Below are 15,986 nucleotides of genomic sequence, written 5' to 3'. Positions count from 1 at the left end.
AAGGTGGATACAAATAATTTCCTGTCCAGAGCAGCTTCTCCTTAGATGAAGACCCACACTGGAGCAGCCTGTTCCTGGAGGGCTCAATCCTATGGAAAGGACCCACACTGGAGGAGGTCATGAAGAACTGCAGCAATGGGAAAGACTCATGTTGGAGAAGTTCGTGGAGATTCTCCCCCAAGGGAGGGACCAATACTGGAGCAAGAGAAGAGGGTGAGGAGTCCTCCCCATGGGGAGGAAGGAGGTGCAGCCCTCATCCCCTGCCCTTCTCTGCCACTGGCAGGGAGGAGGTAGAGAACTGGGATTAAAGTAAAACCTCAAAAGAAGGGAAGGGCAGAAGAAGTTTCTTGAAGATTTGGGTTTTGCTTCTTATTACCCTACTCTGATTTGCCATTAAATTAAACAGATTTCCCCAAGTTGAGTCTGTTTGGCTCATGACAGTGATTGCCAAGTGATCATCTCCCCCTGCCCTTATCTCAGCCCATGAACCTTCCCTTAAATTATCTCTTCCCTGCCCAGATGAGGAGGGCAGTGACACAGCAGCTTTGGTGGGCACTGCTAATCCAACCAGGGCCAACCTACCACACTGAGCTACACAATCCATGCATTCCCACAGAAATCATATTGATACAGAACAAAACATACTATTCCACCTGACTAGTCTTTTTTCACTTAATAATATTCATTTTTTTCCCTTCTTTTATGCTAAAGGCCTTCCTACATATTTTACAAAAACATTATATGGCAAGATCAAATTATAAACCAAAGAGAGGCCAAAAACTTCTAAAACTGAAAATGGTAGTGACTCCCCTGAGAGGAAAATAAAAAGAGGGGAAAGAAATGAGAGAAAATAGGAAATTTTTTTACATAGTGAAAGACTAATGAGTTTGAAAAATAAAGCCCTCATCTATTCATTGCTTTTTTTTTCCTAATAGTTAGCTCATAACAATCTTTACCTTAAAATGGAAAGCTATCAATTTTGAAACTGTTAAACTAAGGAACTAATAAGTGTTCTGCTAACCTACTTTTAAGGTGGTAAGTACAGAACAGTCACCTCACTATCCCAGCTACCCAGGAAAAAATGTTTTTCATGAAGTAAAAAAATAATTATACTTTTCTACATTTAAGTAATATTAGCTATGCAATTGTACTAAATAAATGTTATGACTTTGCTAATTTAAAATATTTATATAAACAGAAATAGTGGGACAGCAATTCTATGGCTATTTACTTCTAGGTTAAGGCAAATTTATATAATCTTTTTTTTCTGGATTAGTAAATTGATTCCGAACTGAGTCACAAAAGCCTTACCTCAATGTTCTAAGTAGCCATAAGAGAAAGGAAAACCGGCACAGACATAATCTTTGGATGGATTAGAGTGAGTTAAACTTTCACAACATTTAAAAATCCCCCTACTGATCATAATTCTTAGCTCACTCCTTTATTCATTACTTACTCCCAAGGAAGAACAAAAATAGCTTCATTACTCACCTGGATTTTTTTTTTAATAGTTCCATAAAAATACACTTAAAACTTCTTTAACGAAGCTACACTTGAATAGAAATACAAAAATTAAAGCAAACAACAGATTCAAATGGCATAAGGACACCATATCAATGGATGACTCTAACCAGACCAATCTGTAGTGTATTCTACAGGAGTTTCTCTCAGGTAATGAATTTACTTTCTTTTCTAATCACTTACTTCTCAAACTCTTGCATTACTAGCATACATTCACTGCACAACACTCAGGAGTATTTAATTTAGTACAAATACAGATCTCCATCTGTATTTGTAGGAAGGGAAAGGTACACCAGGATTCAAAGCTTATTTTGGGTCAGGGAGCAGGAAGGTAGGAAACAGAGAGAAAACAATTTTAAAATTGATGCAAACGTCTTTTCTTGAACTGTTTAATAAAAATTGCTGTAGTTTGTGCTAGTACATTTCTGCCTTTGTGTAAGAATTCCAAATAATTCTTATGATGTACTTAACCTCTACTACAGAAATAATTTTTTTAAAAAAATCACTTTAGGGAGAATAGAAAAAAGTGTACTATTTTACTCAAGGAGAGGTCCAATGGAAGCAAACTTACCAGTCGTCTTCTCTCCTCTTCAACAGCAATCAGGAGCCGAGCAAACTCCTTCAATGACTGGGCTGAAAGGAAAACAAAGAAAAAGAATGTTCTGCTTAAAATGAGATTTTAAGACCAGCTGAGCCCATTATCTGGATTGAAGCTACATTGATAAAATATTTCTCTTACATTGCAATGTAATCAGTAGCCTTAAACAGACTGAAGCAGGCAGCAGGTCAAGAGCAAAGAAAAAGAACCTGAGTCTTAAGAGTCATCTTTATTTTAAACATGGTTTTTTAATGGAATATGGCAAACTGAATTTCCTGAAACATGGAAAGATCAGTCTCAAAACAGAAGAATTCTGCTTTCAGCCACAAAATTCACTTTAGCATACCAGGAGAAGAAAGAAAATAATTGAGTTTCTCCCACTAAGGTGGGAGAACAAGTATTTGAAGGAACTATTAAAAATATTTGGGTAAATATTTGACACTCAACATTTTAGAAGAAATCCCAAGCGTTTAGATTTAACTGCTTTTTGGCTTTATGTTTTACAAGGACAAGGTTTCAGGTGACTCAAACATATGATTGATTTATAAGCTTTGAATTCTGTTACAACTGTGACAGAGTCTTTGCTCAAAATTGTTTTCAAATAGAAGTCAAAGAGCTGAAGCAGAGTCAATGGAAACATAATACAAGAATTAACCCTAAAAGAGGGCAAGAAAGAGGAAAACATTCTGAAAACTCTTAAGACTTCATTCTCATGTAAGCAAACCTGTCTAGAAAAATATTTCTTTCCATTTGTATTACTTTCTCAAGGGCACAGGGGTTACTTAGATTCGGCATCACAATCCCATCAGTGACAATCCCAGAGAACAATCATGAGAAGAGAGCTAAGGATCTGTTTTCACTTTCTCCTGATGCAACTAGCAGTAATTGCTACCAGTGACAGGATGCTACATGTTGTGGTTTAAAGCTCTGAACTCAGAATACAAATTGCTAAATACAGTTTCTCACAATAAACTTGAGGCAATCACAATCATTTTGAAAGAGGTAAAAACAAACATGGAAACAAAACTCAGATTTTCTCAAAAGAACAAGATTGAAAAATTCTTCACAGTTAATGAACATATAGCGTTGACAGTATTTAATGGAACTCCACCTCTTAGTTATTTTTTCATCTTCTTAAATGTTATTTGTGTTAGTCTCCAATAATATGGTTTTATCCCTTCTCAACATCTCTAAAATATTCAAGGAAATAAGTACATTTTCTAGAAAGTACTGGAATAGATCCTTTAAGAAGAAACTATTATCTGGCTTGCCTTAGCTGCCTTGTCTGCATTCATGAACTGTTACTTAGTTTTTGGACCATTCCAAAATAATTTATATTCTTTATACCATCTGGACCTTGGATTCTCCTTTCTCTCTCCTAACTTTTACAGTTGAAGAACACTTTGCTGTTTGCTCCAATTTCTTCTGCAAGAAATTACATAGTTAATTTTTTTTGTAACTATGATGCTACACTTGCATATCTTGGCCTCTAAGTCAATGTTTGCTGACAAATTCTTTTTTCCCCATTATGAGTTCTTGGTTTAGTCCAAATACACCTGTAAGTGAACCATCCATCCACTAGGAACTTGAGTCCTTTCCTTTAATATTTTTCCCTGAGAACACAAGTGTCAGAAGATTTTGTCAGTTATGTTGATATCAAGATTTTCAGTTTGATATCCACTGAATTGACCCAATCTCTTAGTCAGCTCATAATATCCCATGGGAAAAAAAACCCCAAACCAAACCAAAAAACAACAGGTAAAGAAATAGGATTATAAACTGGTTGGCTATACCTGACTAGGAATATGTAGAGTGTTACACTCAAGAACATCTAAGTACCCAATATGAAATGCTAAAATCTAAATAAACAATTAGCCAGACAGACATGGCTAAACTATGAGGATGTGGAGGAGTTGCGGGGGGAGGAAGAAGGGGAGTGTAAAAGAAACCTGAAACAAAAACTAGCAAGAGAAGCCTTTGATTACCTGACTAGGAATATGTAGAATCTTACACTCAAGAATATCTATGTAGCCAATATGAAATGCTAAAATCTAAACAAAAAATTAGACATGGCTAAACTATGAGGATGTGGAGGAGTGGGGGGGAGGAAGAAGGGGAGTGTAAAAGAAACCCGAAACAAAAACTAGTACGAGAAGCTTTTGATTCATCTTTTGAATTTCAAGGCTGAACCAGAGAGATTTTTAGTTTAAGAGTTGAAACATTTGATTAGGATTTAAATAAATTCAGGTTGGCCACAGGAAAAAAAGCACATAACATATGTTACGTAAGTGTGCAAATCAATATTTTCCTCAATATTTAACACTAATACAAAGGTACTAGTCTGTCACCTGTACAGTGCCTGGGCTAAGGACTCAGAAACTGTCTCCATCTTTTCCTCCCCATTGGCTCACCTTTGGGGGAATTACAAAGGTCAGTTTCACTAAAAACACAGAACCTACACTCTTCAGCAGCTCTGAGACAAACCATCCCTCTGATCTTATGAGACTTTGATTGCAGAGACACCTTTGCATCAAAACTGACTACACCTCTGATGCCTGCTGCCCAACATCCACATCCATCCCTACATCCAGCCATGGAATGTCCTTCCCCAGCTCAGGAGTTGCACAGGGAGAACTTGTGCATTGTGTTGTTCAGAGCATAGTGAAGGATGCACACCCAGCAGAGAGTTCTGCAACATGGACATCTCTGGTGACCCCCATGGTTCTTCTGTTCTTGTAATGCCACCACATTAATTGAGAAAGGCTTTACCCATGCCAGCTCTCCTACAATAGCCCTGACTACTGCAGCACTGATCTTTCATGTTATTACACCCTTCCTCCCATGCAGCCCCCACTCAGTGTGGCCTCATTAAAATCCAGGGTCTGTCCCTAGAGAACTCTGGCTGTGCTGGAAGCTGCACTGGAAGGGGGAAGGGAAGAGAGCCCTTGCTCCTCTTTTCCCAGTGTACCCTTTTCCTTCTTTCTCCCCCCTTCTCCCACAGAGCCCTCTGGTTGCAGAGAGGCAGCAGCCCTGCCTCACCTCAGTTTGGGGCTGAGTAGACAGAGGGATGCTGAGGGCAGAGGTCACTCAGGGGGGTGAGGCCTCCCAGACAATTCACCCACGTGGAGATCCACACTTGGAGATCTGGGCAGGGGCGTCCTTCCCTTCCACAGCTACTACCCTCATCAGGATCTCAGCACAAAGCCTGGGCACAGGGCACGGACACCTAACTGTGGATTCACAGCTCTCAACAGGAAACAAACAGATATTTCAACAATAATAATGTGAGGTCCTTTTGTGCAGTTGAAAACCAGAAGATTTAGAAATCAGACTCATCTGTGTCAGATGCAGCCCGCTGTCTGTCAGGATACTCAGGCATTACACACCAGATTCACAATCTTTTCTTAGTAATGCTAAAATATTTTTTAAAATCTACTTCTTTTTAATCAGAATTGACAGAAGAATTGAAGTGAACTTTGTAAATACAAAAGGGGGTGGGAGAAAGAAGAGTCAAGTATTTTGCAAGAGGAAATGTCATGGGAATGTGCTGATAAGAAATAAATTCTGAAAACACCAGAAATATGAAGTACAATATGCAGCCTAACATATTAAATATAAAGACATTTTTAGTTATTTTTTTAAATAATTATTGTTACTGGTGGACCATTTAAAGGAAAATGAAGTGCTGACTCAACATTTTATTCTAAGTTATTAGGGGATATTAAAAATCCCAACAGTGTTACAGTCTGATTTTTCTTTAAGGGCTACTCAAAAGGACTTGTAAGATACATTTGGTATCATGGAAATGATGCCTGTGAAAAGCAATGCCCAATAAGTAGAAACAACTGAATATATACCCAGATATACACTTGTGGTCTCATTCATCACAAACACAACAGGTTGCCAGCTGCTCTCTCTGGAGTGTTCCCAGCTCAACAACAATGAGCTGCAAAATTTCCCTTGTTCAGGAGAAAGCGCTCCCATTATTTTATTTACCAAAAACAAAAAAAAAAAGCTAATCTCTTTACTTTTAATTAAAAAGTCTTTTACTTAATTTGCTTCATAAAGAAACAAACAAACAGTATCAGCAGCTTAAACATTAATGGTGTAGATCAACAAATCAATAACGTTCTTTTTTTTTCCAATATGCCTATCATTTCAAACACATGGTACGGCTCTACAAAGAACTACATTCACATAATTAAAAAGGAACTGAGGTTTGATATAGAATCTGGTTTACTGCATTGAAGTCAACCCAGTTGTTCAGAGGAAAAAATGCACATAATAAATCTTATGAAGTTTTTCCTATATACTTGTGTAGAGAATGTATCACCTTAAAATAGCATGTCTGTGGAAATTACTGAAGCTACTCTACCAACCTTAGCTTAATATTTGAGTACAGTGCTACACTGTACCACTAAATGTCACATGCAATAGATATGGCATCATCTACATTTAATGACAAAAGGCTGACAAAGCATATGACAAATATAATAGCTTTGCATGACCAATACTGAACTGAAAGACATAAAGCCAAGCTTGGAAGGTAATGCTCAACCCAAGACAGAAATTAAAAGCTACTGTGGAAGACAATATAACTGAATGTTCTTTTTTGTGGACTATGGTTTTAATTTCCATTTATACATTCAGTCTTAAATGATGCATAGACAATTTTTAATTACTCTAAAGTACACAAAACAAGAATTTTTTGCATTATGAGCAGATATCACCACCATCTTCAGATATGTGAATGCAAGCATGGAAAAAATAATACGTACAGATATATGTCACATGTTCTTATGACACCTTGCTGTATGAAAGGCAAAAATGAGCAAGACTGTCAGAGATTTCCTTATGTCCTCCTGATCTGAATGAGGAACTGCTGGGACTGTGCTGTACATTGCTCCCAATACTCTTTGGCAGGAAGGTCAGTCAAGAACATCCTCCAGAACCGGTCATACCTAGCACAGACTTGCTACAGCTGGCCTGAATTCATGCTTGAGCACAAACGGTAGCTAAAGTCTACAGGGGAGTTTGTTCCTGTAAATAATACATCACTGAAACAGAATTCAAGATAGACCAATGGCCCATAAGGAAATTTTCTAACGATTAACACTTGTTTACTAGACTTCCGTGAGTAAGCAGAATAAATATAAGATCCAAGAAGGCTGAGAGAAGAAGTTTTCTTTTCCAAATCTAAAATTACAGTAAATACATTACTAAATAGTTATTAATTAACAATTGTATTTCCAGAGCTTTTAATGATTAGTATTAACTGCAGCCATGACAAGCAGTTTATCAACAAATCACAACAGCAAATAAAATTTCCATCCTTCTTTCTATGGCTTTTAAGGCATATTGAAAATACGCGAGGTGGTGGTGATGGGGAGGTTACAGTAGGTAGGACAAGAGTGGCCACAGAAGGCCTCCTTTTAGACAGAAAAAAACAAACATTTCAGAGTAACACTGACAGGCTACAACAGGTATGAAGAGACAATCATCTGCATTCTCAGTAATTTCTACTTAACAAGAGTTGTGGATGTTGTTAAAGCCACAGAGGATCTGTAATGTCTATCAGTAGATAACTAAATTGGATTTCTCAAAATATGACCACTATGGCAAGTTTTCACATTACAAAATGGAATGCAGACTCCCAGAAAGACTCCCAAAGCCTGTAATTATCTTGGTCTTTTGGTATGTTGGCTATGAATTTAAATGGAGCCTTACTTTATACAACAGAGGTTTCCTTTACCACTGTCATGACCTGGACTGATTTGTTAATGATCCTTTCCTCCCCCTATTTTTCCTACTGAATTAAACCTATAAAACATTAAAAGTGTAGAATTACCTAGAGCTTTAAAGGGGATTACAGATGAGCCCAATGGGAACAAGCTGAAGGATCAACACCTAAGACTACAAACAGAAATAATGAATAATTTATGCAAAATGCAAAAAACATTAAATGTTTTTGAACTTTAAGCAGAGTATTGGTGTCAAAGCATTTTATAACTAATGTTGACTGGGCTGGAGCACCTTCGTAACATAATTTACAAAACAGTAGTGCAGGATGACTGCAACATTTTCCTACAGAAAACAGCTGTTGGCTTTATTTTTAAAGCACATTTTCAGAAAAGCTATATTTGGACAATAAGACATATGTCTGATATGTCTGATTCCCAATTATTGCTCAGGTTTTCTATTTTCTTTACCTACTGTTATTTCTTCCGCTATTTCTACCCTAGGTTGTCTTCCCTCACTTTCCAAATGGCAACATTTTTGGAGAAACTTGAGCTTGGAAGACTGAGCTCTGTGCTGTAAATAATATTTACTGGGAAAGCAGAAAAGACCACAAAATAGGAGAGGAGTACAGAATTTGAAATCAATGTTTATCTTAGTTATTTTGTCCCCTTCTGAGTATCATTCCCAAGATAACAGAGGAGATGCAGCAACTGCTTTCTTTTGCTAAGGTTTAAGAAAAATCATTAAAGTATTTATGTAAATTCCAGTTTGCAAGCTTGCAGCAGGTCAGATATACTTTAAGCTGAGTATTGGTGTCAAGAGATGAATTATGTTAGAAGATTCCATTGTGAAAAAAGAAGTTAGAATATCAAGATAATGGTTCATTTCTTCAGGGGGTTTCAATCTCATTTTAAATTTGGGAAATCATTACTGTATGTGCTGTCTTATCCTCTCCGTTTGGTTCCTCTTACCTTCCTAATCTAGGTATCAGGTTTTATGGATCTGTAATAAGGACCTTATGCATTCCTGTTGTCTGTGCTTACATTTACCACAGCCTCCACAAGAACAGTAAAAAGCTATTTGAACCTTCCTATAATACAATGAAATGCACTTCTAGTAGTAAAAGACATAGGATGAAACAAAAATTCAAGTTTAGAGGTTTAAAGATTATATCAACACACTGCAGTATGGAAATACACTCTCAAAGTGACAATGATTTCTGCCAGAAGACAGTGGTTTAAATTTACAATCCAAATAACTACAAATTTCCTTGAAGACTTCCATCATGGCAAGGCACACTAAGGTACAGACAACCCTGTCTGGTCTGTACTGTTCTTGTGATAGAATCAAGACATTCTTAGAGCAGACACTGTGAAGCTATTTCAGACGCAATAAGTGAACATTCTTACTATTTTCTCCATAACTAGTCTGCAAGGACTTAATTCAATGCTTTTTTTATCAAATACTTTCATGATCTTTCAGATTTTGAAGCATCTCCTAGGGAGCACAAGTTTCAGTGGTAACTTTATTTCCTGTGGAAATTCCATCCTTGAACTGTGAGGAAAGGTATTTTGCCAAATTTTTTAAATTATTGAAAATAAGTGTGCTACCTCAAATAAGGAAATCCAAATTTGCCAGAAAATTAATTATAGATCAGGAACAAAAAGTATGATAACAGCAAAGAGACAGAGATGAAAAATGCTTGTTTTAAAGCTTCTGCACAGAAATTATACAAATGAATAAACAAGAAAACTGACAAAATTAAGACTTTTATGCCCAAATTTATGCTTCAAGGTCTATGTATTGTCCTCCAAATATGATCACATGTTCCACTACATGCTGGGAAGCAGATAATTTCATCAGGGCACAGCTACTCAAATACATGCAACTAAAAGTAAAGAAACCCCAAGGGTTCTCTCTATTTCATTTGAGTTAAGGCATTGCAAACTCAAGAGTAAATTCAGTGGTAATTTTTTCTCATCATCATATTTAGGAGCATTTTGGCTCTTCACAGTATTAGAGAGATAATAATAAGTGATGCAAATTCCCCATGAAAACAAAACCAACAATGAAACTATCAGATATTCAGCAACAGCTTCCCATTTGATCTCCCCTGGTTTATAGCATTTGATCCCTGTATGTTTCTAGGCAGTGCTCCCCACAAAGTTTCAAAGCCCTTCAATTGTAGGCCATATACCAGGCACAAGCATTTGGGTTTTGTCACACTTTAAAGGTGAGACAAACCAGCAGAAGAGGCCAGTGATTCCACAGCAAGAATGGAACCTCCTGCCTGAGCATCACACACAATGCAGGCCAATATGAGAATCATAAAAGGCACCAAACCAAGATCTGAGCTTAACTGAAGCCCAAAGCTCTGCAAGATGTGTTTGGCAGGACAGTATAACATGTACATACCATATGAGGCAATTTTAACTCAAGAGTATTTTCACTTTGCAAAACTTAACGAGCAAATATAGCAAGGTATTTTCTGAAGCTTTTTCCTAAACACATGTAAAGCACAAAGTACAGGGCTGCTATTAGAAGTAAAAATCCTTTCCCCTTTACAGAAACAAACCTCCATCAGGGTAACCATCTAAATCCAGTAACAAACAGTGTCATATCGGAAAATTCTTTGCTATAAAAAGTAGCTATCATCTCACAAATATTTAAACATACAAATACAAGCCTTGTACAAAAGTTAAAACAATTGTTTCAGCCAATACATTTACTCTCCACTACTTTTCAACAGAGGCCTATGCAGAAAGTTACATGTTCATCTACAAACTACAAACTAAGAAGATTTGCAAGAAAGTCAGGTTATCTAGAATTCCTAGATTTACTGTCAGCACTTGTCAAACACAATACTTGGATAGATAACCTGAAGACATGTAATGTTACACATTTTAAATAAATCCAGCTACTTGACTTAATATCAGTAAATTGCCATGCCCTGCTCATGCAGAAGCTCACAAAACAAATATAAGTAGAAAATTTGAAATAGATCAAGCAAGGCCAAAGCACTTCAGAGAGTCCTGAAATTTTTTTAAAGTTCATAATGGCTGTCTATACCTCAGCATGTCTGTAAAAACAAAACAAAAACAAACCCACACCCAAAAATAATTCCACTACCACCATTTCACTGTTAACACTTTATTAAAAATACAGCTGCATATCTACCCTATGTTAGTGTTCCACTCTATTTATAAAAGCACTACAGCTATTGAAAATACATCATTCAATTTGGAAAATTTACCTATCTTGTGTAGCATGAATTCTTCAACATGGCAGAGATGTTGTAGAAAAACTTCATTCTATACTCTACTAATCTACATCACCTCTTCTCAAACATGGCATCTTGGAGTGCCAGCAAAAACATTTTAAATCATCTAAATAATTTCTTCCATTTTCTTAGCAACATGAGAAGGATCTCTCAAGCAGTCATGTGCTCACACAGAGCACTATATCAAAACCTGTCTACAAATGACTAACTCTTTTCTTGTCTCTTCCCTCCTACAGTTCTGTGAAGGGGTGGAGGCTTTTGGGACGAATCACAACAAATATGCCATTTCTGCTATGTTTTTATAAAATAAATAGATAAGGGTTTAGATAAGTAATCATTAAAAAACACTGCATCTCTATGCCACACTACAAAATGGGGTTTTACATTATTGTATCTGTCAAAGAGAAATCAGCCTCTCTTTTCACCTGATGGAGCCACAGGCACAGCAGTGGGGCTGAGCTCCACAGCTGCCAAACTCAGCAGGGTGTGGGGAACAATATTCAATACTTCAAATTCTGTCTAACAGGTACAAAGTGATCTTAAAGTGCTGCTGGAGATCTACTTTGAAAAAACAGCAGCTTGAATTGGCCCCTATTGAAAACTAACAGCATTCCAGAGAAGTTAATTTCATTCAATTAATCTTTACCTCAACTAAATTGACCATTAACCTTTGACTTGAACAGATCTGGCTTCGTCTGAGTTGACTGATATCCTATCACATGTCAGAGGAAGAACAGCTCTAAAAACATGAAATATTCAGAAATAGTTAAGTTCAAAGATGGATTCTGATGCAATCAGACTACAGTCCTCTCTTGCTCTCCCTCCCCCATCCCAGTAGAAAGAGTTGTAATATAAATGTACCGAGTACAAATTTTCCATTCCAAGATAAGAATTGCTGCTTCAACCCCAAGTTTTTTTTAACAGCTGAATACCAAGACAACATAGGAAACAGCCAATGTGCAATGTACAACCCTATGTGCAGCAATTTTAAGCTGCAAAAGTAACATTAAATCATAGCATTCCATAAATAAAGGAATTAGAAGTAATTATGACTATATTTCAGGCTTGCCAATCCCCAATTCTTCAGAGGCCCATCCATGCTTTAGGTGAAGGACAAAAATCCTGATATTTTAGTCTTCCCAGCTGTACACACACACAAACCTTACTTGTGTGTGGCTCTTTATCAGTGCTGAAATAGGGGAAGTAAAAGCAAAAGCAATATATTCAGAATGCAACTGAGAATCATTAATACTGTTTTTCTGATTTTTAAAGTTTTTGCATTTATTGCTTGAATAGTGGAAGAGTTTAGAAAAAATATCACCAAATATTTAACAGATGTTTGGTTTGCTATAATCACTTAATTGAATTTATGCCTACAAAGGATCAAAAAGTTCCTGTGTTTACAACTCTAAATTCTACTAAGCATTTTGATTTCAGAAAGCACAAATCTTTTATCTTACTTGCTCAAACCTGAAGATGAATATCTCAAAGCTGAGCTGATCAAACCACTATCTGTTTTGAAAATGAGTTCCTATTTTTCAAGAGGTATTCCAGCCTGACAACTCTAAATGTTATGCAATTTTACTAGAAGTGTATTATATGCATCAACAGTACATACTTATTATTTTCAAAACAACTCTATAACACTCTAGTCCTCACATTGTCTGCCTATGGGCATTCATGCTTCCAGTGGGATGTCCAAATCTAGAAATAACAAAGTTAAGTGACAAAGGAGAGGAAAAGAGGTATGTTGAAGGCATGGAATGAGGACAATAAAGTAGAATACACCTTCAAGCATCCAGGAGATCGAAATATCAGAGAGACACAAAAGCTATTTCATATTGCTCTGTGAGTGGCATGGACTTGTTCATTCATCTACTCAGCTGTTCAGATCAAATTTTGACTCATCTTAACTCCTTAGCAGAATGCACCAGGACAACAAAGCTGCTGTTGTCCACTGCCTGCCTCAACCTCTTTCTGTGCACAGTGAGAGCTGTATCTGAGACACCACAGTCTGCAGTCCAATACAGTGAAGTGAACTAACATGAATTTTAGCTTCTGTTAGTACACCAGGATGCTAGTACACCAGTACTGCAGGGACTCGGGAGAGCTCCTACTGTCAGCTACTGCTGACACAGAAGAAAGGTAGGACAAAAAGAAATGGCAGTAACTGCGTCAGCCACCCCAATTCAGTTTTTTCATTTGAACACCCATCTTAAGGTCAACAGAGAATGGAGCATGCAAATTCCAACAACCTTCTGATAGGTATCCAAGAGAAAAAGAAACAACAAGGACTCTGTTGTTGATCTTATATTACCTTTTCCTCCTGGAACAGATAAAAATGTACGGTACCATTATTTTGTTTCCTGATTTGTCAGCCTCATTTGCCCTTCCAAAGCAAGGACAAGAGCTCAGGGCTTGACCAACAGAATGCAACCTTCCCTTTCTGGGGCAGATGTTGTTTTGAAGCCTTGATAGAATCTCAGCACTATCATAAAATCATTCATTTCTTGAAGTCAAGTAACAATAGAGTTCTGGAAACAGGTGGCACTTGTTTAAATTGTCAAATATGCAACAGGGATTTAAAAAAATAATGGTAGGAACAGAATCAACAGATTTGAAACAAACGCTTTAGGCATTTCACACCCCAATTGTGCTGAGTTCCTCCCACAAATTGTTACCATTGAAATTCTCTAGATAAAAATAATCCTATACAAGTACCAAAGACCCTTGTCCTGTGATCTTACAAGGACCTTAAACAAAGTTGCTTTGAAAGTACTCTAAAAAGTTAAATCTTAAAATTCATTCCTTCTGCCAGAGGGAAAGAGCTGGCAAATCTAAGCAGATAATTACTGTGGAAAAGCAGCATACAATCTTTCTATGCAAATTCACTCTCCATTGTAAACAGCTTTCTAGTCTAATTCAGGACTCAACCCTTCCCCACCCATTTAAAATAAAACCGCCTTTTGTAAATACACTTGTCCCTAATGTATTCCACAGGGTCAACAAACTCAAGCACTAGAAAAGTTGTTGGGATGATGCCTACACTAAAAACCATCCATCCCCAGAACTCTGCCCTCAAGGCGGTGGCAAGATCCTGTTCTTTCTTTGCTTTGGATAAGGCAGTAGTAGACTGGAGATGCTCGAAGCAATTTTAAACTCATTTGGAATTTGGTCATTCCATTCAGAAGCTTGGCTGCGAATGGAAATTCTGTGCAAAGTAGGTTGAATATTAAGCCCAAAAAGAACATTATTGAACATGAAAGCTTAACCTCAAGTAATTAAGGAGATGACCTGTAAGATATCCAAGTGATTCAGACTGTAGGTGGCTCAACTGAATTTAATAAATAATTCAAGAACAGCCAAGCAAATTCAAGAAGCCATTACACACCATAAGCCACAGTGGCTTGAAATCATGAGTAACCTGACATTTACCTTCTCAGATTCCTGATGAACCTCCAAAAGGCAGTGTCCTAACCTGGAGACTGCCAAGTTCACAGACTGATTGTCAAGATTTCTGTCTACATGCTGTAGGCATGTATAAAGCTCCTATGCAATTTTTTGTTGTTGTTTTAAATTTATTTATTTGAATAGAACATTGTATCCACAGCATGCACCATTAAAAATGTAATTTGGTACCTCTTAAAGTCAAATACACTTTTACACTGTTACAAAAGATGGGGGGAAAAGGAAACATCATTATTTTTTTCCTTTTTTTTTCTGTAGTTTTCTATAGAAATTTCCTGGTACAGATTTATTTGCTGCTTTGAATTACAGGATGCTTTTCCTCTGATGAGCTCTCCAAGAGGGTAGAGCAAATTCTAAATGAAAAGCATTGTATACCTGGATGCCCAGTATGAGAAAAAAAGAAGACTGAGCTTCTGGCATCACTGCTAAACTAAAACAAGAAAGGAAAACACAGTAGTGGACTCTAACAAACAACTACTATTAGCATTCTGAATTTGTTTGGTTTTGAGTTCTTTCTCTCCAGTACATTTGAGTCGATTTTTTAAAGTTCAACTTGAAACTAACTGCTGTAAACAACATAACTGCCAGGTATGAGCTAACAGTTCTGTAGATGGTTAGTTGCAAGCAATTTAATAATCCCATGAATGACTTGAGGTGTGAGTCAGCAAAGATCACAAGCCCCAGCCACTAGTGGCAAGAGAAGAATACAGTGCCCACAAGAAAAGACACCACATTTTAGAACTTCTGACCTATTCTTTGTGGCTCAATTAATAATGATTTCATAAATCATCATAATCCTATTACATTCTTAAATTAAGCATCTGATGCTACCTGAAACATCTTTCATAATATAATTCTCTGCAGGGAGGAAAGCCCCAGACTTCAAAACCAGCAGTCACAGAGTGAAAGGCATATGCTTTCACTGTTCGCTTTCCTAAACAGCACTTGATAATAAAACACAGATACTAAAATAAAATGCTAGAATATCAGAACGTATTTCTGTGCTTTGTTTTTTTTTTACATTCTGAAGAGCATGATACTTATACTGCAGATATTAGATCTCACAGATATACAATTAGCCGTAATACAAAATAGACACAAACTCGTTAAAGGCACACAACAGAATTCCATTGAGTTAATAATGTTTATTATTTTCCTCTCTAGCAGCCATAAAGCAGATAACACAAACAGAATAAAAGAGGATCAAAACAGAGATATTCCTAGGGAATAGATCCAGGTGACCAAGTTGGATTATACTAGGAGGAGCTCAGCAAACCTTCTTCTTGTAAAATTTATGCCTGCAGTGTACACTGAGGAAAAAAGATAGATGATAATTAAAAACATTGTTTTTGCAGCTGCCCCATCCATGTAAAGTTCTAT

At 36.9% G+C, this 15,986-nt stretch overlaps 1 protein-coding gene across 1 annotated transcript in view; it reads right to left on the bottom strand.

Moving 5' to 3' along the window:
• The window catches only part of ARHGAP42 (Rho GTPase activating protein 42), a 143,558-nt gene that overhangs the window by 92,256 nt on the left and 35,316 nt on the right, over window positions 1-15,986 (bottom strand). The window contains exon 3 of the mRNA XM_059493656.1: window positions 2,093-2,154. Coding sequence (XP_059349639.1) covers window positions 2,093-2,154 — 62 coding nt within the window. The remainder of the gene's footprint in view (window positions 1-2,092; window positions 2,155-15,986) is intronic.

This window comes from Ammospiza nelsoni, chromosome 2 (genome assembly GCF_027579445.1).
Source record: "Ammospiza nelsoni isolate bAmmNel1 chromosome 2, bAmmNel1.pri, whole genome shotgun sequence".
Classification (NCBI taxonomy): domain Eukaryota; kingdom Metazoa; phylum Chordata; class Aves; order Passeriformes; family Passerellidae; genus Ammospiza; species Ammospiza nelsoni.
Note: the sequence above shows the minus strand (reverse complement) of the source record. Positions and strands in the feature narration are given on the sequence as shown.